The sequence below is a fragment of the Galeopterus variegatus genome, unplaced genomic scaffold, assembly GCF_000696425.1.
Source record: "Galeopterus variegatus unplaced genomic scaffold, G_variegatus-3.0.2 Scaffold2207, whole genome shotgun sequence".
NCBI classification, from domain to species: domain Eukaryota; kingdom Metazoa; phylum Chordata; class Mammalia; order Dermoptera; family Cynocephalidae; genus Galeopterus; species Galeopterus variegatus.
In genome coordinates this window covers 263,641-289,506 of record NW_007728318.1, presented here as the reverse complement: position 1 = coordinate 289,506, position 25,866 = coordinate 263,641, and the positions used below count along the sequence as shown (strand labels likewise).

Here is a 25,866-nt window from a genome sequence, read left to right as displayed (position 1 = left end):
TTCCTGATTTTAAGGGAAAGCTTTCAATCTTTCACCATTAAGTATAATATTAACTGTGGGTTGTATTAATATTTTAATGAACTACTTTTCAGCTACTAATCCTTTTTGTTTATTTTTTATAGAATTTTGGAAATACGATGCACCGTATTAAAAACAATGAAAATACAAACTTAATCATTGTTGAGTCAGAGTTCCTAGTTACAAGTAACTAAAACTAACTCTAGCTGACTTAAGCACAAAAGAAATTTACTAAAGAGATATTGTTGAGAAGGATGGAGAAATAGGCTCTGAGAATGATCAGAACAAGAGGATCCCAGCACTGACTAGGACCACAACTTAAATATTGCCATAAATTAGTCCAGGATAATACTGTGCCCACCACTGCTGAACCATTGAATGCCACAGCTCGGAACAGGGGCCCCCACAACATTGGATACTATCCCAGGGCTGAAACTAAAGTTGCCCTGGGAGTGGGCATTTCTGCCTCCGCTGCTGCCACTAGACACCATAACCAATTCCTGATTCTTTGTGAAACTTGCTCTCGATACAAAGTTGGGGGCAGGAGGATGCAAGTGTACTTTCGCCTTTGCCTTTCTTACCTGCTAACACTTCCCAGTGGTGAAAATATATAGAGCTCCTTCATTAAGAGCCCACCTCTGGAATAAGACTGGGGTAGCTCGAGAATGCAGCAATCTGGTTGGAATGGGGTCTGGTGTTGAAGTTGCATTTAAGAGTTAACACACTGATTTTCCTTAGGTCGTGTATTATTTGTGGTGGCTTTGGACAAACTAATAGAAGTTATGTAGAAGCTAGTGACTGTAGCTCTTGCTTCCTCTCTCTTGCGTGCTCTCGCCATGTGATCTGCTTGTACCCGCCGGCTGCCTGCCACTTTCCGCCATGAGTAGAAGCAGCCTGAGGTCTGTGCCAGATGCAGCTGTCCCAGAATCGTAAGAGAAAGGACAACCACAGAAAGTAAAATTCACGGTTGCCATGGAGAGGCCCGCTTGGTAGAGACCGGGAGTTGGCGCCGCAGGGGGCGGAGTCGGGGCGTGGCTTTGAAGCCGTTTCCGCCGCCATCATGAGCAGCCGCAGTAGGGGTCAGAAGAACTCCCCCGCCAAAAGCCGAGGCAAAGGCCACGCCAAAGCCCGAGTCCGCGCTTCTCCTGACGACGGTCCGCACCACCCGGACCCTCCACAGTTCCAGAGGCTGGAGGAAGACACCACGGTGGCACAGGTGCCGGCTGGCGCGGGTTGGGGTGGCCTGGAAACCGCTGCGTCTGCGCCGTGCCCCCGGCCCGGGGAGGAGGCTGCCCGCCGACACCCCCTGGACTGTGGCCTCGCGCTCTGGGCCCGAGCTGCGGGGGACCAAGGGCAGGCCGCGACCAGGCCCGGCCTGGGGAAGGCCACTTCTATCTCGGAGCGCCTGTCCACAGACACTGTCTTCGTGGGAACTACGGGAACCGTGGGAAGGCTGAAAAATGGCCCCCGCATCGGAAATCGGCGTGGCCCAGCTGGGAAGAAGGGCCCAGAAACCCGTCGTGCCGTGGGGAGGGCACCTCAGGCCATAGCTAGTGGAAAGCTGAAGAAAGGGACGGCTGGGGAGTGTACCTCCGTCTCAATGGAGGAGGAAAAGAAGGTGGAGAAGAATGCATGGTCAGGGCCTCCGGGGACAGAAGGCAGCATGGATACTCTGGAGAATGTCCAGCTGAAGCTGGAGACCATGAACGCCAAGGCGGACAGGGCCTACCTTCGCCTGTCGCACAAGGTTGGGCAGTTGCGACTGCACCACTTAGAGCGGAGGAATCTCCTGATCCAGAATATCCCTGGCTTCTGGGGGCAAGCTTTCCAGAACCACCCCCAGCTATCATCCTTTCTGAATAGCCAAGATAAAGAGGTACTCAGCTACTTGAACAGCTTGGAGGTGGAAGAGCTTGGCCTTGCCAGATTGGGCTACAAAATCAAGTTCTACTTCAGCCGCAACCCCTATTTCCAAAATAAGGTGCTCATCAAGGAATATGGGTGTGGTCCTTTGGGTCAGGTGGTGTCTCATTCCACTCCAATCCAGTGGCTCCCAGGGCATGATCTCCAGTCTCCAAGCCAGGGAAACCCAGAAAACAACCGTAGCTTCTTCGGGTGGTTTTCAAACCACAGCTCCATCGAGTCTGACAAGATTGTCGAGATAATTAACGAGGAACTGTGGCCCAATCCCCTGCAGTTCTACCTTATGAGTGAGGCGGCCCGTGGAGAGAAAGGAAAGGAGGCCAGGCAAGGTCACTCAAAGCAGCCAGTGGATACCCCTGAGGCTAGGGTGAACCAGTCCAACTGATGCTGTGCAAGTCTCCCTACTACCTCCTGCTGGACCTGTTCCTGGCTGACTGTATGTTTGGCTGTCTTCTCTTGATGTTGGCCTCTTTGCACTGTAGCCCGTTTGGACATTACAAGAATATGGCATTTATGATCATGTTCTTTTGCCTCCCCATGGCCTTCTTGCTTTTTCACATTACTTTCACATGTTATGTGATCTCATCCCTACTGTTTATATGTTAAACACACATACTTCTGATGTGTGCTGCCTTTATCTATATTGCCTGGATCCTGTTCTTGGCTCTGGCCTTTCCCACTTGTCTTTAACATGGACACTCATGAGATCCTCCAGGAGGACCAGTGCATCCTCAAGCTCTGCTACATCAGGGCCAGAGACTTGTTGGGCTTCGTGTTCATGCTGGCCATGCCTGCCATCTATGGCAAGCTTTTCCATTGCCACTGCAAAATGAAGCCAACGCACATGGTATTGGCCATCAGCCAGAAGTTATTGTTCCTATGGGTCTGGGGTCACCAGCCAAGGTGCCACCTGCTTTATCTCTGGCAATGACCTGGAATCCATGTGACCCACCCTGGTGGACATCCAGCAGAATGGCCCTTGACTGCTAGGCATGGATAAGGTTAAGGGCAGTAAGCAGTATGCCATGTGTTCTATTCCACCATGCTTCTCTTCTTGCCCCTGGGCCCTTGTACTGTGAACCTTCATCAAGGTCTGTGCCATGTCCCATTACTGTTAACACTGTTGAGTTTTGTCTAGGTTGCTATCCACCCCAGTTGGCTTCCTGGTCAACAAGGACCTCAAGAACTGCCTGTGGACCAAGGCCCGCTGCCAATGCATGAGACACACACCTGCCCACCCCAGCCTTCCAGGAACCCTACTGGCTGCCAGACTGATGGGTAGGCTGGTGTGGCCTTGTGTGTGTGGATGATTAATGCTATATGCTGCTTATTTTGCCTCTGAGAAAAATCTTGCCACTTTTCCCATTTTCCCTAATGGGAAAATAGACCTGTAAAAGTGTGCTTTTTCTGTTTTGTTTTTTTTAACTTTTTTGCTCTTTATTATGGACAATTTCAGACATGCACAGAAGTGGAAAGGATGGTCCCTGGACCCTGTGTGCCCATCACCTAGTTACGTTAATTGTCAGTTATGATAAACTTGGTTTCATTTGTGTCTCCCTCTTCCCACCTGTATTGTTTATTGGAAATCCAAGACACCATGCCAATGCAATTGTATGCCAATATACTTTGCGAGACTGATATTCTTTCTTGGTGATGATAGTGGTGGGGTGCACTATCATTATCACATCAACTCTGCTTTTTGTTTTAATGTTATCTAATGAAGTTCCAGAGATGGGCTTTAGAAATGAAAGTCTTCAGAATTAATGAGTCTCAAAAAGACATGATGGGGATGCTCCTTTCCCTCTGCATCCACAAAAGGAGAGGGATATCATTCTGCTTTAATACTCAAAGACTGATATGATAAGGTACTTAAATGAGACTCTCTACCAGAATATCAATCTTTTTTTCTCATGTAACTTGGAGACTCGTGTGACTGTTAGGATTCTGATAACAGCTTGTCATGTTCTCATAACTCTAGTCTTGGAAATATATTTTGGAAAATGTTATGTTCTGTGAAAATAACCTCCTCAGAGTAATCAGTAACTGGTTGTTGTACTTGATAATTTGACACCCTGGTAATAATGCAATTATTTCTCTGTTCCTAAACAGTACAAATAGTGTAAGCTTGCATGCATGATGGAAAAATAAAAACCTTTATCTCTGTTAAAAAAAAAGAAGCTAGTGACTGTAGCACTCCTCCACACCAATCCACCCTTTAGCATACACACTTCAGATCCTAGATGAAGCACTCGACTTGGTTACGTGAGATTAGGAAAATTATTTAAATTTTCTAAGCCTCAGTTTCTCTGTCTAGAAAATGGAGACATGGCTTTTTTACAGAGTCATTCTGTGAGTTAAAGGGACAATGAACATGAGGCAAATAGGACAGTGTTTGAGACACAGTAAGCATTAATAATTGATGGCTATTATTCATATACTCTGCTGGCCTATTTCTACCAGGTTGTTTCCCTTGGAATCAGCCACAGCGTCTGCTTTTTACTCTAGCTTTTGAACCACCTATGACTCCCAGTGTTCTTTCATATTTCAGCTCCCAACCAATGCCAGTGTTTTTGAACTTGAGTATCTGATCCACCCAAAAGCAGCAATGCCTCATATTGAACTTGGCCATGCTGTTGGCTGAAAGCTATCTGGCTTAGAAATACCTCTCCACCCCTACCATAATTAGTCATGGCAAGTTGGCATGAGGCAGGACAGAAACAGCCAATGCTACAGACTCTGGAGTTAGACTGCCTAGAATCAAATCCACTCACATCCCCCACTTATAATGAGCGACTTTGGGGAAGTTATGTAACCTCAGTGTCTCAGTTTCATCTTCTGTAAAATGGGGTTAGTACTGAATTATTTCATAGAGTTATGAGGATTAAATAAATTAATATAGGAAAAGCACTTAGAAGGCAAGGAGCAAGCTCTGTAGTGTTTGCTATTATTATTATTATTATTATTCAGTTTGGGACTCAAACTCAAGCAATGAGAACATAAGGCAGGAAAACCTCAACTGGGAACTAAGATGCTAAGGTCATACTGCACCCAGCTGGAAGACTGGCTCATGCCAAACAGTGAGTCGGTGACACTGGTCCCCTACATCTCAGGAGCAGAGGCAGTTTCTGCGCCTGGAGTACAGCTGTTATAAAGGGCTCAGCTGTGCCACTGAGAAGGCAGAAGGGGACTGGGGGCGGCTATGTTATCAAGAAAGAGTATGGGCTTTGCCAGAGGATAAATGGACAATGGATAGATAACAAGGGTTTGCTGGCAAGAAAGTGAAAGGATCAGAGCGATGCTTCAAAGCAGGTGTGTGTGCTCATTCCTGGAAGTGCATTAGATGCTGCCCTGGGCTACAGAAAAAAAATGTTAGAACTTCTATTTTCCTTTAAAAGAATTAAACCTTGCTGATACCTAATATATGGAGTGATGCTGACAGCCACTCTTGTCTATACATGAGTCAAGTTGTCATAAATGGTAAGAAAATTCTCCTGAGAGGAATATGTGTGCTGCGGGGTGTCATTAAGACTATTTTTATTTTTTATTTTTTTAAAGGCAAAAAATACACAAGGCCTTTTAATTGTAGAATCTTTATAATACTGTGTAATGAGATGGGAGAGACCATAAAAATCAATTGCACAAACGGGTTCATAGGTCATTCGGGAGTAAAGGACTTTTAAGAATTGTCAATTTAAAGATGAACTACACATTTTTTCTCTTACAAAAAGACTAGTGTTCCAAAATTTCTGACCTTTTCTGTTATGACAAATGACTTTCAAAACTATGCTACTAGTAGATATTAAAATTATAAACACATTCAATCGGTACTTTTAAGGAAAAGGTGGTGTTTAGCAGTGAGTGAAAAGCAACTGCTTGTGCAAAGAAACTTTTTATTGAGAGAGCATTTTGAAAATGGATGCTTCAGGGGCCGGCCCGGTGGCGCACTGTGCTAGTGCGCCGCTTTGGAAGCGCGGCAGCGCTCCCGCCGAGGGTTCGGATCCCACATACAGACCGGTTCCCGCTCACTGGCTGAGTGAGGCGCGGGGGCGGTGCCGAGGGTTGCGATCCCGTTGCCGGTCCCAGTCCGGTGCGGGGGCGACACTGAGGGTTGCGATCTGTTGCCGGACACAGAAAAAGACAAAAAAAAAAAAAAAAAGAAAAGAAAAGGAAAAAAAAAAAAAAAAAAGAAAATGGATGCTTCAAAATGTTTCCACTATTACTTTATTCCTGAAAATGATATAACTGTATCATTACCTATGAAACATTTATAGCTGCATGCTTAAAAAAAACATGGAAACACTCTTTAACCTAACCTAGCAATATTCCAGACATAGATTTACAATACCTTCCAATTAGTTTGCAAGAATAACTCTCTGACATCAGTAAATTTATTGACTGAATTTTGATAAAACTTTGCATAATTGCTAGATGAAAATAAATATTATGACTTAATAATGCATTTTTGGTGCATCTTTGAGAATATCTTTTTCAGCTATGATGACGATCAAAACCTATTTTTGAAATAGACTGAAGTTAGAAACACACTTGTGAGTCACTGTATCACAAATTGTTTATTCAATTATAGGAAGAACAAAAATGTTTCTGTAACTCTATGAAATCAAATAAAAATTTATATTAAAAATATTCATTTCCTTTCTTTTAAATTTCTGTATTTGTGTGCATTTTATAATGTATGTATATATTTAGTCCTGTGCATACATTATTTAGAAATAAACAAATATACTAGGGATTCATGCTCAAGTATTTTTACTGATGGAGTGTGGAGACTACTGCTTTAGAAAGACAAGTCAGAGCCTATGTACGAGATAAAAGAAGAGAGAGCGCAGAAACATGAGAGGACAGAAAACGAGTCAGTTACCTCTGCAATGCAATATTCCAGGCCTGTGGTAATAAAAGGCTGAATTAGGGTGATAACATCTTGAATGAAAAGGAGCAGATTAAAGAGAATGAGACAATGGGAAGACAGAAGCAATAAGCTAACTAATGGCATGTAGAAAGCAAGAGAAAGGGAGGTGCCTATGAATGAATTGAGAGGAAGAAATAGTTATTGGGGGATAAAACAACGAATTTTGTTTGAAATATGTTGAACTTAAGTGCGTGACTTTTGGGACATTAAGTGAAAAGACCTAAGGAGCAGTTGAAAAAAAGAAATAGGGTGGCAGTGGCTAAAAATTACTTTTCAGAGAAGTTTTACAGTCCATATATTTTGCAATTCTAACATACATTTCTGTAAAGATAGTGTGCCTTCATGAGAATCGACAAATTTAACTTCTTAAAGTATGAATATCCTTTGGGGGCATACACATCTTTTTTTTCCCCCCTCAGAACTTCCCACTGTAGCAGAAAATGGGTCAGAGAGATAATTCAGTGGATTAACATGTGAACATTGCTTTGGGAAACTCAGGTTCCAAACCCACCCTATGTAATAATTATTATGTAATAATGCAACTCTGGAGATTTATTTAACCCTTCTAAGGCTTAGTCCCCTCATTATTAAATGATGGCATAATAATACTTATTTTATATAGCTATTGTGAGAATTAAATGAGCTAATATATGTAAAATGCTTATGTCTTTGCCTTGTATAGTTAAACATTAAAAATTAGTTCTAATTATTCTCTGGTTACTGTAGTTTTTGGAGAACAAATTGGTCACTGCGTTATCTTTTATCTCAGCCTACTATATCATATTCTACATATTCACATGAACACACATGCTCAAAATAAAGATAATGCACAAAGTTTTTAGTACCTGAGACCTGAACTGAGAAGATAAAAGTTGCCATATTTGGATCACACCTATAATAATAATTACTATGCTTCTATCTATATAGAACTCTGCAGTCACAGAAATGATATACATTGATAAAACACAGCAGAAATCCACCATATATATACTTGGTGTCCCCAAGTAGAGAGCAGAGCAAATAGAGAATAAAAATATTCTTTCCTTTTTGTCTTTTTTCATGTCTGGCAACAGATCGCAACCCTCAGTGTCGCGCCCGTACCGGACCAGGACCAGCAACGGGATCGCAACCCTCGGTGCTGCGCCCGCACCTCACTCAACCAGTGAGCGGGAACCGGTCTGTATGTGGGATCTGAACCCTTGGCGGGAGCGCCGCCGCACTCCCAAGCGGCGCACTGTAGCAGTGCGCCACCGGGCCGGCCCCAGAGAATAAAAATATTCTAAGAGAAAAGTATACTTTTCTGAAATGAAGAACAGAATGTATAAATTTAAAGGACACACTATGTTGTAGGAAAAATTAACACAGAGGCATAGAAACATGGCATAGCCACATGAAGTGACTAAATTTCATGAACTAAGTGAATAATTCTGTGGGTATCTAGGCAGAAAACACAAGTCACTTGTAAAGAGGTAAAGTTGGGCTCAAACTTATTCAGAGCAATGGTCCGTGCCAGATTATAGGGCAATGTTTGTAGAGTTCAATACCGGACCGGGACCAGCAACGGGATCGCAACCCTCGGTGCTGCGCCCGCACCTCACTCAACCAGTGAGCGGGAACCGGTCTGTATGTGGGATCTGAACCCTTGGCGGGAGCGCCGCCGCACTCCCAAGCGGCGCACTGTAGCAGTGCGCCACCGGGCCGGCCCCAGAGAATAAAAATATTCTAAGAGAAAAGTATACTTTTCTGAAATGAAGAACAGAATGTATAAATTTAAAGGACACACTATGTTGTAGGAAAAATTAACACAGAGGCATAGAAACATGGCATAGCCACATGAAGTGACTAAATTTCATGAACTAAGTGAATAATTCTGTGGGTATCTAGGCAGAAAACACAAGTCACTTGTAAAGAGGTAAAGTTGGGCTCAAACTTATTCAGAGCAATGGTCCGTGCCAGATTATAGGGCAATGTTTGTAGAGTTCAAAGGAAAAATGAGTCTGACCAAAAATTTTATACCCAGCTCAATTTCCACTTGTATATAAAGGCAATCAAAAAATAGTCTTAAACATGCAAAGGCTTACCTCAGATAAGTGTGTGACTGTTTTTAAAAATGTGTCTTAATATATCAGATTTTCCCCCTGGTATTACAGATACTTATTTGGAGGAAACAACACAGAAAATATGTTTAAAGTATTATTTGATGTATATGTATACAAATTCTAGGATTATCACATTAATTCATCACATGACACCAATTCCTTTCAACTGTGTCTTGCTTTTCTAATACATAAATAAATTTTGATGTATTATTTAGAAACTTTGTCATGCTAATTTAATAAAGCATTTTTAAATGCTTTAAAGCATGAAGTGGCTAGACTGCATGTAGACCCTGAGATCTCCTTGACCACCTCAATTTGCAATGCCACTCACCTCTTTCTTCACTACTGCCCAAGCAGGCACATGAAGCTTGGTAACTGCACAGACTCCCAGAATTTTCTGGAACTCCACTGTAAAATTTGAATCTTGGAATTTCCTTGTGGTTTCACATTTGTTACATTTTCTTCTCACTGTGCCACCGCCCACATAGACTCAGCCTTCCGGCTACAACAACATGTGGTTGCTTCACTTCCTGGCTTCTGGGAAGCCACAGTTGCAAGAGCTATTGCTGGGGAAGCTGATTCCCCATCAAAGACACATAAATTAGGACACAGGTGCAGGGGAACCACAAGTGCACTATGTGAATGTGTTTCCCCAGCCCTCACTCATCCTCTGGTAGAGACGCCTCTCTGGTTTTCCATCTTCCCAGGGCTGCCTATAGGACATTTTTACATGATATCTTTCTACACATTAATGAAAGCATGCTTTCAGGACACAAGAAATATCACATTGAGTCAGAATAATAGTTTCATGGGCTCAGGGCTTTTATCATTTGTGGTACTGTTAACCCACTTTGTACTATCTACTGGTTGTTCCAAACTCTGGTCTCCAAACTGGTACTGACATGGGAAAAATTTTTTAATAATTAATCTTTGATGAAGTAAAAATAATAAGAAAAATGTGGGAGAACATATCCTACTGTCATTTTGGGGGAACAACTATTCTTTATACTGAGACTATATTCTTCTTACATTTTTAGTTTCAATAATATACCTCTTTTTATGAAATGCTGGTGATAGTCAATGGTGGGTTGTTTATTGTTTTTCAGCGTCTTTACTTGGCAAAGTAAAAAGTAAGCAACCAAGATGAAGAAGAAGAAAAAACAGTAGACAACCTCATGTGAGTCCCTATGCATCTTTTTTTTCAATACTCTTGTGTTTAAGAAATTATGGTAAAATACACAGAACTTAAAAGTTACCATCTTAACCATTTTTACATATACAGTTCAGTGGTATTAAGCACATTCACATTGTTATGCAACCTTCATCACCATCCATCTGCGGAACTCTTTTCATCTTGTAAAACTGAAACTCTGTGCAATGACTTAAATACCAACTCCCTATTTCCACTCCCCATAGCCCCAGCCATCACCACTCTCCTCTCTGTCTGTCTCCATGAATTTGACTACTCTACGTTCCTCACCTAGATGGAATCACGTAATATTTGTCCTTTTGTGACTAACTTATTCCACTTAGCATAATGTCCTAAAGGTTCATCCTGCTGCAGCACATGTAAGAATTTTCTTCCTTTTAGGGCTTACTAGTATTTCATTGTATGTATATACCACATTTTGTTTATCCATTCATCTGTCAATGGACACCTGTGTTGCTTCCACCTTTTGACTATGGTGAATAATGCTGCTATGAACATGCATGTACAAATATCCTTTTTTTTAAAAAAAAAAAAAAAAAAAAAAAGAGGTATAATTTATATACAATAAAATGCACAGATTTTAAGTGAACCATCTGATGAGTTTTTTTTTTTTTTTGTCTTTTTTCGTGACCGGCAACAGATCGCAACCCTCAGTGTCACGCCCGTACCGGACCGGGACCGGCCACGGGATCGCAACCCTCGGTGTTGCTCCCGCCCCTCGCTCAGCCAGTGAGCGGCCGGTCTGTATGTGGGATCCGAACCCTCGGCGGGAGCGCCACCGTGCTTCCCAAGTGGCGCACTATAGCAGTGCGCCACTGGGCCGGCCCATCTGATGAGTTTTGACAAATATATTGGTCGATTCAACTACCACCCTAATCAAAATATAGAACATTTTTATTACCCCAGAAAGTTCCCCTGTGCCTCCTTTCAGTTGATCTCTCCTCCCAAACAACCACTGTTGTGATTTTCATCACCATAGATTAGTTAGGCCTGTTCCACTTAGTATAAATGCAGTTAAACACTATGGACTCCTTTGTATCTGGCTTCTTTTGCTCAATATAACATTTGTGGAATTCAGCCATATTGTTGCAATTCATTTCTTTTTACTGCTAAGTGTTGTGCCACTGTAAGAATATACCATGATTTGTTTATACCACAATTTCTTATTTGTTATTCTCACTTGGTTTGCTTCTGGTTTGGGGATATTATGAATAAGGATGCTATGAACATTCTTTTTTTTCCTTTTTGTCTTTTTTCGTGACCGGCAACGGGATCGCAACCCTCGGTGTTGCGTCCGCACCGCGCTCAACCAGTGAGCGGACCGGTCTCTATATGGGATCCGAACCCTCGGCGGGAGCGCCGCCGTGCTCCCAAGCGCCGCACTCTACCGAGTGCGCTGCTGGGCCGGCCCTATGAACATTCTTTTATGTCTTTTTTAAAAAATATATTTTCATTTCTCTTGGGTAAATACCTAGAAGTGAAATTGCTCTCATTGGACAGTTGTATGTATAACTTTATTAGAAAATGCCCGTTTTCTAAAGTGTTTTTGTGTTGCTGTTGTTTTTACCATTCCTCCCCCATCTCCCAGCAACGTAGGAGAGTTCCAGTTTTTCCACATTTTCACAGTTTGATATTGTCAGTTTTAAAATCTTTAACCATTCTAGTGGATATGTGATAATACCTGGGCCACTATCCCCCAGTTGATTAATTTTATTAATTATTGCTGGATGGTTTTGCTAGGACATAAATCTTTGGATACGAGTTATAGAAACACAATTTAAAACAGTTTAAGTGGAAAGCAGAATTTGTTGCCTCCTGCAACCAAACCATGGAGAGTAGAAGTAGAGCTGCCCTCAGGAGTGAACTACCTTTGGATGATTCTCCCATACATCTGTCTTCTCTCTGCACATTGGCCTCAATCTTGCAGTTCAGTTGTTCCCACTAAACTGGAACTTTGTCTTCAGGCAAGTCTAAGCTTTCATCCACACAGTCTTCCAACTGAACAGAGGACAGCCTCTTCAATAAATGGTGCTGGAAAAACTGGATATCCATATGTATAAAAATGAAACTAGATCCATACCTCTCACCATATACCGAAATCAACTCAATATGGATTAAAGACTCAAATATAAGACTTGAAACTGTAAAACTCCTAAAAGAAAGCATAAGAGAAACACTTTAGGAAGTAGGACTGGGCAAAGACTTTATGAACAAGACCCCAAAGCACAGTCAACAAAGAAAAAATATATAAATAGGATTATAAAAAGACACTAAAAAGCTTCTGCACAGCAAAAGAAACAATTAACAGAGCAAAAAGACAACCAACAGAGTGGGAGAAAATATTTGCAAACTATGCATCTGACAAGAGATTAATATCCAGAATATACAAAGAAGTTAAACAACTCAACAGTAAGAAAACAAGTAACCCAATTAAAAAATTAGCAAAGGAGCTGAATAGACATTCTCAAAGGAAGACATACAAATGGCCAACAGACTCATGAAAAAATGCTCAACATCACTCAGCAAATCAAAACCACATTGATATATTATCTCACCCCAGTTAGACTGGCCATTATCAAAAAGGCAGAGAAAAATGCTGGCAAGGATGTGGAGAAAGGGGAACCCTCCAACACTGTTGGTGGGAGAAAAATGCTGGCAAGGATGTGGAGAAAGGGGAACCCTCCAACACTGTTGGTGGGAGAAAAATGCTGGCAAGGATGTGGAGAAGGGGAACCCTCCAACACTGTTGGTGGGACTGTAAATTAGTGCAGCCATTATGGAAGATAGTATAAAATTTACTCAAACAACTACAGATAGAACAGCTATATGATCCAGCAACTCCACTGCTGAGTATATACCCAAAGGAATGGAAATCATCACGTCAAAGGGATACCTGCACTCCCATGTTTATTGCAGCTCTATCTACAACAGCTGGGAGTTGGAATCCACCTAAATGTTCATCGACAGATGACTGGACAAGGAAAATGTGATACATATACTCAATGGAATACTACTCTGCCATAAAAAAGAATGAAATTCTGCCATTTGCAGCAACATGGATGAAAAATATGTTAAGTGAAATAAGCCCGGTATGGAAAGAGAAACACCGCATGTCCTCACTCATAAATAGGAGCTAAAAGAATGAAAGAAAGAAGGAATCACAATAATACATTGAACTTTCAAAAAAAAAAGAAGAACAGAACTGTGGTTATTAGAGGTGGGAAAGGGGGAGAGGTTAGCAAGAAATTAGTTAATGGTCACAAAGATTGATGATGTTTTGTAAACATGAGTATACTAATTATCCTGATTTGATCACCCCATATTGTACACATGTATTGATATTCAAATCTGTACCCCACAAATGCATATAATCAATTATGTTTCAATAAAAAAAACTGTCAAAAAATAAATAAATAAAAAGAACAGAGGAGAAAGCACCTTCTCACCATGTCTAGCTAGAGAACTCTGAATATCCTAGCTTGGATGATATGTGCCATCCCTGAACCAATCACCATATTTAGAGTGAAGACCAGCTCGGGTTGTGTGCCCATTCTGTAGCTGGAGAATGGAGAAACCGTGATTGGACAACCTTGCCGTCACTGTGATTGGAACGGGGAAGGGGCAATTCTCAAAGAAGAGTACTCTTTGAGGCAGATAAAACAATAAATGTCTATGTAGTCTCCCTGATTTTTAAGAAAATTTTGTGTTTGTCTGAAATCCAAAAGTCTTGGAAACCTTGTTCTTCAATTCACTGGCAACCACAATTCGGGGATACAGGCCAGATACTTCTGACCTCACTTAACTGGTTGCACATCTCTCAGTTACGAACTTACTTAAACCATCCATGGACCCAGTTCTATTTAGGTTTTGGCCTGTGTGACCTCTCAGGCTAACTTAAGGACTAAGAGGGGAGTACCACTTAAGCAACGTTCTGTTGAGCCCAGTAGCCAAAATCCTACTTAGGCCTCCTAGCAGGCCTACCCCACCTCATTAACCTGTTGACATTCTCTTTCCATTTCTCCTTTGGCTGCTTAATCCTTGTCTTTGGAACCCAACTCTATTCAGTAAATCATTGTTGGCTTTTAACTCCTTCCCTTGCCCAGCTTTTAACTTTGGAAACTTTCTGTGTTTCCCTGCAATTCTCAGCACCTTCTCACCATTGGCAATTATTTTGGCTATTGGAAGCCATCTCAGGAACTCTCTTTTCCTCCCTCACCTTTTCTCTGGACGTGTCATGAACCAATTCCTGCCTGGTTTAACATTAACAGTTTCAAGAACTGATCTCTAATTCTAGTGTTTGAGGAAATGATGAACAAGGCCACATTTGCTGAATATGACATATTGCCTCCCGACTTCTATATGTCTTGATAGTGTTAAGAGTATGAAATTATTTAATTTATCCTAAGATGGAATCCATTCCATCCCTTTGGCATATTGGTGTTCTCAAAACCTTTTCCATATCTTGAAGCATAGCTACCAAAAGTTCATTCAGCATCCTGATTATGATAGCCTGATGATTTTGTGGGATTTTTTCAGCAAGTAGTCTGGCCCCTTTTCAAGAATACCAATTCCTCCCCCTGTTGCCACTTCAATCTCCTTCTGCCCATTAACAACCATGGTGGCTACAGAAATCAGGAAAGAAAAGAACAGCCAGGGTAGCCAGAAAGATGAGAGTCATTCTCCCATAAGCTTTTTAAACACAGGGGACGTGTTCATAGTCATCTCTGAAGGCACCAGCAAAGCAGGAACACCAAAATAAGAGAGAGAGAAACATTCATCTTTCATTAATGAAATCTGAATTTTGTAATCCCCAAATCTAGAAAGAACTATTTTAATTTTAGCATATATTTAAGGTTTATGCCATTTTGAAAAATAAAATTTTCTTTTGGCAAGGGGACATCCTAGTCTTTCTAGTGCTTTACACCTCTGAGGCTCTTCCTAATCTGTCCTTAATTGTGTTTTCTTCACTCCTACATGCCCAGAGCCTTGTACTGGGCCTGGCATAAAGACTGTGCTTAATCAAGGTCTGTTGGATGAACTAATAAATGGATGGAAGATCTTGCAGAGCAGAACCAAGTGCTGGGAAGGGAACAAAGATGGGGGTAGGGAGCAGGGTGGCATTGGAAAACAGCATTAGAAAACTTGACTGGAACATCTGCTCTGGTGCCCTAGAGATCTGCTGTGGTTTGTACGAGTTTTGTCTTATCTGTGGTTGCATTAGTTCACCCTGTGTTATCTGGCTTAATAGTCTGTTCTTTCCTTTCTTTAAGTGTTTCTCTTTCCCACTGAGCATATCAGCTAGTAATTGCTTTTTACAAGAGTTTTTGTAGACCCACTGCCCTTTTCTGTGTCCCTGGCACTCAGGGTCTCCTTGGGAGCTTTGGCTGTTGTGTGGACCTGCAGTATTTTGGCAGCTGCTTTCTCCAGTGCTGTAATTCCCCTTGTACCATTTTTCACTCAGAACTGTAACAGAGAGATGGCTGCAGATTGCTCCCATAAATAGCATCAATCTCTTCACCTTCTGGAGCTTCAGCTTGTACTCTTGAGATGGAGTTCAGCTGGCTGGATGTGAATGTGGATTGTTTATGCCAATTCAGCCCCGGCAAGTATTTTCATCAAAATTAGAGGTTGAAATTGCTGGTTTCCAGAGCATCCCTGGTAACTGAACATTTTTCTGGTAGGGAGTGTGAGTTCTGCTCTAGGTCTTTTATGCAAGAGTGCACAGTCCTAATTTCTTGCTATTTTTATTGGAGGATGTCTTCAGATCTGGGCATACCTTATCACATCTGGGCAAAAGAGCATTTGGTCTCATTGGAATTTGTTGCTAAAATCTAGGGCCAGCCTCGGGCAAACCTGTAAAATAGGTAAAAGGTATAACCCAAGTAAAACAAAGCTATATTTAGCCCTGTCTCAGCACAGGGTCAGAGCCGAAAGAAATCCAAATCGAACTTCTATACATGCTTTAAAAAGTATGGTAAATCTTCACTGAAGTTATCTTGAGAGCATCTAGAAAGAAGTTACTGGACCCATCACAGAGCACACCATTTCTCTCCTAAGGTCTCGCACTTCTCAGGAGCTGCCTCCAATCCTCTTTTTCTCTCTAAAACTCCTCCACCCTCATGTGTGCTCTTTTTTACCCTCTCCCCTCTCAGGGAATGCAGGGAGCCATTATATTTTTTAAACTTGAGGCAAAATTCACATAACATAAAATTAACTATTTGAAAGCACACAATTCGGGCCGGCCCGGTGGTGCACTGGAGAGTGCGCCGCTTGGGAGCGTGGCGGCGCTCCCGCCGTGGGTTCGGATCCCATGTGGAGACTGGTTTCCGCTCACTGGCTGAGCGCAGTGCTGGTGCAACACTGAGGGTTGCGATCCTGTTACCGGTCAGTAAAAAAGACAAAAAAGGAGAAAAAAAAAAAAGAAAGCACACAATTCAATGGCATTTAGTACATTCACAGTGTTGTGCAACCATCAGTTCTATCCAGTTCCACAACATTTTCATCACCCGCAAAGGAAACCCTGCATCCATTAAGCAGCCATTCCTCATTCCTCCTTGGACCAATATTTTTAAAAAACTCTCTAGGTGATTCTAAAGGTAGCCAGGGCTGAGAACCATCAGTATCAAGCAATCTAGTCTTCCCTGGGCCTTCCCCTATGTACATCTCCCCTCTCTATCCAGATGGCTAAGCAGCCAAACCAAAGATCTTCTTTAGAAATACAGGGACAAATTCTGTTTTTTGCCCCAGTCACATAGGTACTGTTGGCTTTGGCAATCAGATTTCTCCCCTTTCAGAACTTCTCTCCTTCTTCTGTGCCCACCCCACCTGCATTTCACTCGTGGGTCCTTGCTCTCAAGCAGCCCTTAAACAAGTTCTCTCTAAGGTAAGAATCCCCACCTTTCCCACCCCATCTCTAGGTATCAGCTGATCTCAAGATCCCTGGAGTGTTTGCTTTTAACTGAAGGAAAATCCTGTAAGACTCAGAGGAGCCCCTCTCTAATAGTGCATTTTAGGCACTAGACAGATGGGGAGAGAGAGGGACTGTTTGGGGAATAAGGGAGGCTTTCCCAGTTTACCTATGAATGATGCATATACTGAAAAAAAATATGGGATTTGAAGTTGGCAGATCGTGTGTCCTAGGCATCAGTTACCTAATCTCAGAGCCTGTAAAATGAGGATAATAATGCTCCTCTTTGGGAGTCGTCGTGGAAGGCAGGACCTTCCCTGACTCTACAGGCTGAAAATGCCAAGTGCTTGCGCTCCCAGGACATGGGCACTTGGCCGATGTTTGCCCAAGCAAACGAACTGGGAGCTACTGACACAAAGAAGCCGAGGCTGTGGAGCATTCTCTCTGGCTGTGGTAGGGTGGAGGTGGTAGCAACATATAGCTTCTGGGGCGACAGAGCAAATAGGACACTCAGCTCCCAGCAGCAGTGGTGTTGGCTGGATGAGCTCTTTTATAGGCTCTGAGAGATTAGGTAACTGGTGCCTAGGACCACACAATCTGCCAACTTCAAACCATAAATTTTTTTCAGTATATGCCTCATTTATAGGTGAAGAGAAACTGGGAAAGCCTCCTTTATTCCCCAAACAGTCCTTCCCTCTCCCCACCTGTCTACTGCCTAAAATGCACCTGTAAAATGAGGATAATAATGCTGACCTCAAAGGGTCATATTTCAATAAGTTGCAGCCATAGAAACTGATTCTGGTTAAAAGTGAATTTATTAAAAGAATATTGGTTGGCTCGCAGAATTGCTAGGAGGGCTGGGAAATCAGAGGTTATATGCAGCTGGGAACAATGCCCCAAAGCAAGCAGCAGAACTTAAGAGACTGCTCTACTGTCACCAAGTACCAGCTGCTGCAGTTCGTCCTGCCAACACCACTGGTGCTGGGAGCTGGGTGTCCTGTTTGCTCTGTCGCCCCAGAAGCTGTATGCTACTGCTACCTCCACCCTACCACAGCCAGAGAGAATGCTCCACAGCCTTGGGTTCTTTGTGTCACTAGCTCCCAGTTCATCTGCTTGGGCAAACCTCGGCTATGTGCCCATGTCCTGCGAGAGCAAACACCTGGTATTTCAGTCTGTAGAGTCAGGGAAGGTCCTGCCTTCCACCGAGACTCCTAAGGTGGAGGGTTCCCCAAACAAAGGGAGGGATATTCAGATGATGGACAGCCAAAACTAAGGACAAATGTCCCTTTTCAAATTCTGAGGATGAGTGAGAAACTGTAGGAAATGCATATTGTAAGCTCTAAAGGGCCATGCAGTATTGCTTATTAGCATTTGTTCATCCTTTCCCTTATTTCACTGCATTACAGCACTTTCTCTTCCACCTCTCTCTCTTCTTCCTTCTGTCCTACACACAGTTACATGTCCCCCAGCCCAGGACAGGGCACACTCAGCAATGTTGAGTGAATAAAACATTCTGCTGCTTTTGCTCATTTGGTGAAGCAGTTGATATTTATTTGAGTCTCCCCAGCTTCCATTCCCTACTTACCCCTTGCCAAAACCCTGATTTGGGGTCCATGTAGTTCATGGGAATCAGACTCCATCCTTGGTCTGGGCAGTGGAGTTCACGTTCTAAACTAAGCCGACTGGCATATTCTATCTCTCTGGCCATAATCATTGGTTCAGAGGTAGGCATGTGACCTAATGTGCTCCAATCTGAGTGAAACTCAGCAATTCTAGGACAAGAGCATCCTCTGTTTTCTTTCATAGTGTGAATGAAAAAGTGTGGGGCTTTGGGAGCTTCTGGCAGCCTTCTTGGAATCACAAGGGGAGTCAGATTTAGAATAAAGTGAACTTTGTGGAAGGCAGGGCCAAGGAACAAAAAGAAACCAGGTGCTTGGTGACCATTTAGCCAAAGGATAAAGCTATGCCTGAATTCAGACTTCTCCTTTGGACTTCTCAGTTGTATGAGCCAATAAATTCCATTTATTATTTAAGCTAGAATGAGTCAGGTTTTCTGATATGTGCAAATGAAAGTATCTGATTCCTGCTTCCTGCCCTCCCCGCCTCATGAGAATAGCACTGCTGTCCATTTGGTGCTGGCTAATAGTGACTTTTTTAGAAATACAGATCAAAACAATTACCATAGCCTCATGACTGGGCAGCAGCATATCTATGCCCTAGAAACTAAGCCTGAGTAAAATTCAAAATAGAATAGGTCTACCTAACCAAGGGCAAATTTTAAAAGAGATTTCAATAAACATCTTTAATTTCTCTTTGCATTAGAAAGATGAAGATTCCAAAAAAAAAAAATAACAGCAAACTCTGTCAAACAAACAAAACACAAACCAAAAAAAAAAAAAAAATTAAAATGAACAAACAACAACAACAGCAAAACATTAAGCAAAGAATGCAAGATGTATTCCATCTAACCCACAGAGGGAGGTACTATGAAGTTACATCCTACCTGGCTTTCTTAAGGTAGGTTCCCTAGAAGCATAGCCTGAGAGAGATGCTTGTATGAGTGATTTATTGAAGGAGTGCCTTTAGGAGAAATCTGTAAGGGGTTAGGGAAGCAAGATAGAGGGAGAAGCTAAGCAAGGATGAAAGAACGCTTACCTCAGCCTGATTCCACAGAATGACCTGGAGCATAAATTGCTCCAAAGTTTGTCTCCTCCAGAGAGAGGCAAGGGGGCCTATTATATCCTGCATCTTTCAGTCAGTAGCATGACCCAGGCAAGGGGTAGGGTGCAGGCAGTGTATAGAGCTTCTCAGGGATTTCTGGGCAAAGCACCTCCTGCCAGCCAAGGGAAATCTTCCCAGGAAAGGTGCAGGTATCAGCAGCAGCTAGATGGATATGCTGGCCTGGCAGAGAGAATCTGGGCGGAAAACCAACAGCACCTGCAAGAACTGATGGGGCCGAGGTTTCTCTTGAAAATTCCCTTAATTTGTCCATTTTGAGACTTTGCTCCATTAAAAAAATTCCTTTTCATAAATAAAATCATTCTTCTTTTTTGCTGCTTACAACACATCCAACACATCAGCAAATTTATGAAAATTCTAATTGGATGCTGCTTTATGTTCTCATCATCCTTGTGTTCCAGAGAGAACTTTTTGTTAGTTCCCTGAATTCATCTTTAAGTTAATGTGTCTCTACAGCCCTCAGTTAATTCTTTAATTTCTTCCTCCACAGGCACTAGTCACGTGCCTGGTCACATGCATATTGCATTTCATTTCTCTGTTAATGACCAATAAACCCTTAAAATTATTCTCACATCCTTTCCACAGTTTTCACTAACATGTACATCTGTTTTAGGCTTGGTTGCTACTTTCTCTCCCTCTTTCTCATTGTAAGTTAGAGATGTGCATACAATGTGCATATACCTCAGACTGAATTAAGTGCAATGAGCCCCAGGCTGTCATGGCAGGAGCTCTGGGACAGATTTTGTAGATAGGGCTGAAGCTCCCAGCTCTGCTCTGTGTCTTGCTGTGGGACTTGACTGAGCTGGTTAGTGGCAGCTTAAAACCAGAACCTTTCTGGCCTGCCCTGCTACTGCTCTCTGTTATTGTGAGCATTGAGTAAGACAAGATATGCAAAAGCACACATAAATATAAGGTGGTGGTATTATGCAGACTGAGATTGACATGATGTTTATCTTTTACATTCTATATTTGCTTTCAGATGGTTGCCTTTTTGTTTCTGAGATGGCTTCATCTCTTACTAGTGTTTCTTGGGCTGCAGTTGCTAGGGTTTAGACTTTCTCTTGCAGAGGTAATCCAGAGCGAGTGGCCACTTGTCAAGGTGAGCTAACACTAGGGGGACCCGGGCATGGAGTAGAATTGAAATGGACGTCTTAACTGAGATCCAGTCTTTCCTCTCCCTTCTCTGTGTTCATTTTCTCAGGGGTCTCCCATCTCCTTGGGGTGGCTGTTGGACTTTCAGAAACCAATTCATTGAACTGTCAGCACACTTTTCATGTTCTCAGACAGCCTCTTCAACAAACAAATAAAAAGAAAAATCTGTCCTATGTCCGATTAGCTCTCAAGGTTAGATGACAATCTCTCTCTCCTAGAAAACTGCTAGGTCCTGTAAGTGTCAATGGCTGAAAACTGTTATTACTATCCATTTCTCTCTCCCACTCTTTGGGATGATTATTTCACACCTTTGTCTCTTACCTAAAACCTCCAACACCTACTCCAACATCCTTACTCTCAGTTGATGGCCTTGCTTCTCGTTTCATTAAGAAAATAAAAGCAATCAGAAGAGAATATTTGCCAGCTCCCAACACCTGACCTACCCATTTAATTGTACCTATGCCCACATAATTTTCCCTTTCCATTTATGCTACAGATGCAGTGTCTCTGCTCCTATGGAAGACCAGTCCCTCTACTGGTATATTAGATCCCATCCTTTTCTAGCTATTTATACTCAAATGCCTGGCTCCTGTACATCTCCCTTCTCTCTAAAGCATCATCAAAATTTCCCTCTTTCCTAGATCATTCCCACCAATACACAAGTAAACTGTAATTTCTCTTAAAAAAAGAAAAAACAAAAACTCTCTCTTGACCTTATGTCCCCCTCCAGCTTTGTCCCATTTTTTTTTTCCTTTTTGTCTTTTTTCGTGTCTGGCAACGGACCGCAACCCTCAGTGTCGTGCCCGTACCAGACTGGGACGGCAACGGGATCGCAACCCTCGGTGCTGCGCCTGCCCCTCGCTCAGCCAGTGAGCGGGAACCGGTCTGTATGTGGGATCCGAACCCTCGGCGGGAGCGCCGCCGCGCTTCCCAAGCGGCGCACTGTAGCAGTGCGCCACCGGGCCGGCCCTGGCTTTGTCCCATTTTTCTATTCCTCTTTATAGAAGGACTCCTCAAAAGAATTATTTCACCAACTCCACTTCATTGCCTTCTATTTTCTCTTGAACCCATTCCATTTGGGTTTTCCCTGTACATGTCAACAACACTGCTCTTGTAAAGGCCACCAGTAACCTCATTGCTAAATCCAATGGTCAATTCAATTTAGTTTTCATCTTATTTGTTCTCTCAGTAGCATTTAATACAGTTGATCACTCCCTCCTTCTTGAAGTGCATTCTTCATGTGGCTTCCAAGAGCTCACACTCTCTTGGTTTTTCTCCTGCCTCACTAGCCACTCCTTCTCAGCTGCCTTTGCTCATTCCTTCTCCAATTCTCCACCTCTGTATGTACATTGGAGTGCCCCACAGATTCAGGATTCTGTCTTAAGATCAATCTCTCTCTCCTCGGTGTTGCTCCCGCGCCTCGCTCAGCCAGTGAGTGGGAACCGGTCTGTATGTGGGATCCGAACCCTCGGGCGGGAGCGCCGCCACGCTTCCCAAGCGGCGCACTTATCCAGTGCGCCACCGGGCCGGCCCTCTCCTTCTTTCTCACTCCTTTTGTGGTCCAGTCTCATGGCTTAAATATCACTATACCCTGGACTCTTATTATTATTTTTTTATTGAAACATAATTGATTGTACATACGTGTGGGGTACAGTGTTGAATATTAATACCCATGTGCAATATGTGATGCTCAAATCAGGATAGTTAGTATATTCAACATTATACAATGTAATAATTTTTTATGGCCGTTTACCATTTTTTCACTAACCCTCCTTCCCCCTCCCCACTTTCCACCGCTAGTGGCCCCTGGACTCTTATTAATCTGATATCTTCAGTCCAGACCTCTCCATTGGATAATGGTGAGGTTTCCTACCACGTCACCCCACTAGCTCATGAAGTCATCTTTTACTTCTTCCCTCTTACCCAAGCAGTTGCTAAATCTTATTAATCCAACCACCTAAACTTCTCTCAAATTTACCTCCTCCTTTCTATCCTCACTAAATTTGCCAGAATCAGCTCTCGTCTGGATGGCAACACTCTTTAGCCTGCCCCACACAGCCCCTGGAATTCTCTTGCTAAAACACAGATGTGATCCACACCATTCCTCCTCACAAACAGCTCTGTAGGCTTTCAATTTGCTGTGGACTAAAGCCAAACCCCCTTAGCATGCTATACAAAGCCTTTCCTCACCTGGTACCTTTATAGCTATGGCTCCTGCAGCTCCTCCCAACACATCTTATATTCCAGCCACCATTTACTACACGCCTCTGAGTGCTCTTTTCTTCATTTTTTTTTTCTGTTTGAGAATTCTTTATTTTTTATTTAATGTTTAGATAGAATATTATTTGCTCAGCATACAAACAAAGGAAAACATCACAAGTTGAATTTAAAGTCAATTGATAAACAAACTTAACACACAAAGATTGACTTCCTTAATGCATAAAGAACTCTTAAAAATGAATTAGAAAAATCTTAACAGAAATTTGGTGAAGGACATGAGCAGACAAGTCACCCACCCCAAAGAAACACATGTGGCTAATAAAAACATTCTAAGATATTCTTGAGGGCAGGGCTGGTGGCCCATGGCCTCTGTCTTAGGACCCTGGGTGGGCTCTGTTGCTTGCTTGCCTGGGTGTGGGCAGGGGTGGGGTGGCTGAGAATCCTTATTATTACTAAAAATAATGATTTCTGAATGCTTATTATATGCAAAGTACTACATTAGATATTATGCATGTATTATCTCATTTAATTCTCAGAAAAATTAACTTGCCCAAGATAAAGCAGCTAAAAGATGGTTGATCCAGGGTTTGGACCTAGTCCTGATGCCAAAAGTCATGATCTAAATTGATAAAGTTTTCAGAGAGTTCTGGTCAAGATGGCAGAATAGACAGTCCCCAGCATCATTTTCTTCCACAAATCAACCAATTTACAACTATAAAAATGTAACAACAGCCAAGCTGAGGCCACTGGAGCTCAGGGGAATAGAAGGAGAGACCTACTGAGTTCATGAAGGGGGAGAAGCCACGATGAGAGAAAGAAAAAACTGCTCGGAGTGTTTCAGGCCACGGCTGTTTTAAGGCTGGAGCTGCTGAGCACATGGAGCAGGAGCTGGCAGAAGCCGCAGCTGTGCCCTTTGAATGGAGTTGCTTAGAGATGGCAGGGGAGAAGAGGGCCTTGGCGGACCCCAGGACAGCAAGACCACTAATAGGGTTCCTGTGGACCCACGCAGGAGTGAGAAGCCAGAACAGCTGAAAAAGGGGAGCCATTCAGAGGCCAGTGAATCATCATAGGGGACTGGTGCAGGGCCTGTCCCATGGCAAGTGTTTGGAACATGTATGGTCGGGCAGACAGGCCAACGGGGAGAACACTGGGACACAGCAAGGACAGCCAAACCACCCACCAATCAGTGCAGGACCACTCAGAGGAGACTGGTTGGGAATGCAGAATTGCATGGGGTGCAGTTTGATGAAAAGATTCAGACCCAGATCAGAGTTTCTACACAACCCAGGCGCACTGGGTCTCTGGAGAGCTGGAAGTACCTATAAGGTCACCATTAAACCCTGAGCTCTACAAAGTCTTCCCTAGCGAAACAGCAGGAAAGCAGCAATTTAGCTCAAACACACAGCTCAAGTACTGGTTCCCACAGGAAGTTCCCCTGTTTTAGAAGTAAGCAAAGAACAAAAATTAGTTCCATTCCAGCCCAGGCACACCACCACTGCCTCATGCCAGCCAAAGGGCCTGAGGTATGGAGCCAGAGACTGGACCTCCTGCCCACAACCACACATACCACCAGCACCTCAGGGCCTGCTTGGGGACCTGAGGCTTGAAGCTGGGGACCAGACCCCTGCCCACACCAGTGCCTCAAGGCCCCACTCAGGGGCCCAGGGCATGGAGCCAGACACCCCCCAAAACCAGGCACACTACCAGTGCCAAGGAGCATGCGAAAAACATCACTTCCATGTGGGAAGCCCACCACAGCCACCACAGTAACCACGGCTGCCGTGAAAGTGGCTAGACGTCACAACCACCATGCAGATTGTCGGCCAACCACTGGAGTGCATTGACACAAGGAGAGTCAACAGCAGAGACCAAAGAAAAGAAGAGGATGTCTCTCTCCACAAAGCCCATTCCAGAGTGACAGAAGCAGCATCTGCTGTATGATAATACTGGGGGAACTGAACACACCTTTCCACATTGGACAGATCATCTAGGCAACAAATCAAAAGAGTGACCATTACTCTTTCAGAGGGAGAGAAGAAATCTAGGGTTATCAGTGGTGAGGCGGGGAGGGAGAGGGGAATAGGGAGAGATTGGACAAAGGGCATAAAGAATAAGTATAATTTGTAATAATACACCATACTAGTAATATCGATTTGATCAACATATGTCAACATTGAATACCAAAAATACGTAAATCAATTATGATTCAATGAAAATTTTAAAAAATTGATAAAGTTTTCTCTGACTCATCACAATTACTTGCTTTTTCTTCTGTGTTCTAAAAGCAATGTTGTTTCAACAGAGGTTAAACACACAGACTCTGAAGCCAGACTCCCTGCGTTTGAGCCCTGGATCTGTGGCTTGCCAGCTGGGTGACCCTGTCTCTTTATCTTTGCAATGGGAACCATAATAGTACCTACCTCATAGGATCGTTCTGAGGTGTCAACCAGCGTAAAGAGTTGAACACAGTGCCTGTTACATAACTCTGGACCAGTGTGCACATCCTTTCCTTTTTGTTGTGTCTATGATCTATTCTCCCTTTCTGGATTCTGGCCCTCGGAAGAGAGAGATCTCTCAATCCTCCTCACCTAGCACATCTTCTAATCCTCCCGCACCCAGCACAGCAGACCTTTCACTAGGTTGGGTGCTCCATAAATATTTATCAAATTGA

General features: G+C 43.0%; 1 protein-coding gene across 1 annotated transcript; it reads left to right on the top strand.

The window, feature by feature from the left end:
• The first annotated feature begins 1,057 nt into the window (after positions 1 to 1,057).
• Positions 1,058 to 3,728, top strand: LOC103597135 (testis-specific Y-encoded-like protein 5). Its single transcript, XM_008580933.1, has one exon. The coding sequence runs from the start codon at positions 1,079 to 1,081 to the stop codon at positions 2,324 to 2,326; it is 1,248 nt and encodes a 415-aa protein (XP_008579155.1). The 5' UTR covers positions 1,058 to 1,078; the 3' UTR covers positions 2,327 to 3,728.
• The last annotated feature ends 22,138 nt before the right edge of the window (positions 3,729 to 25,866 follow it).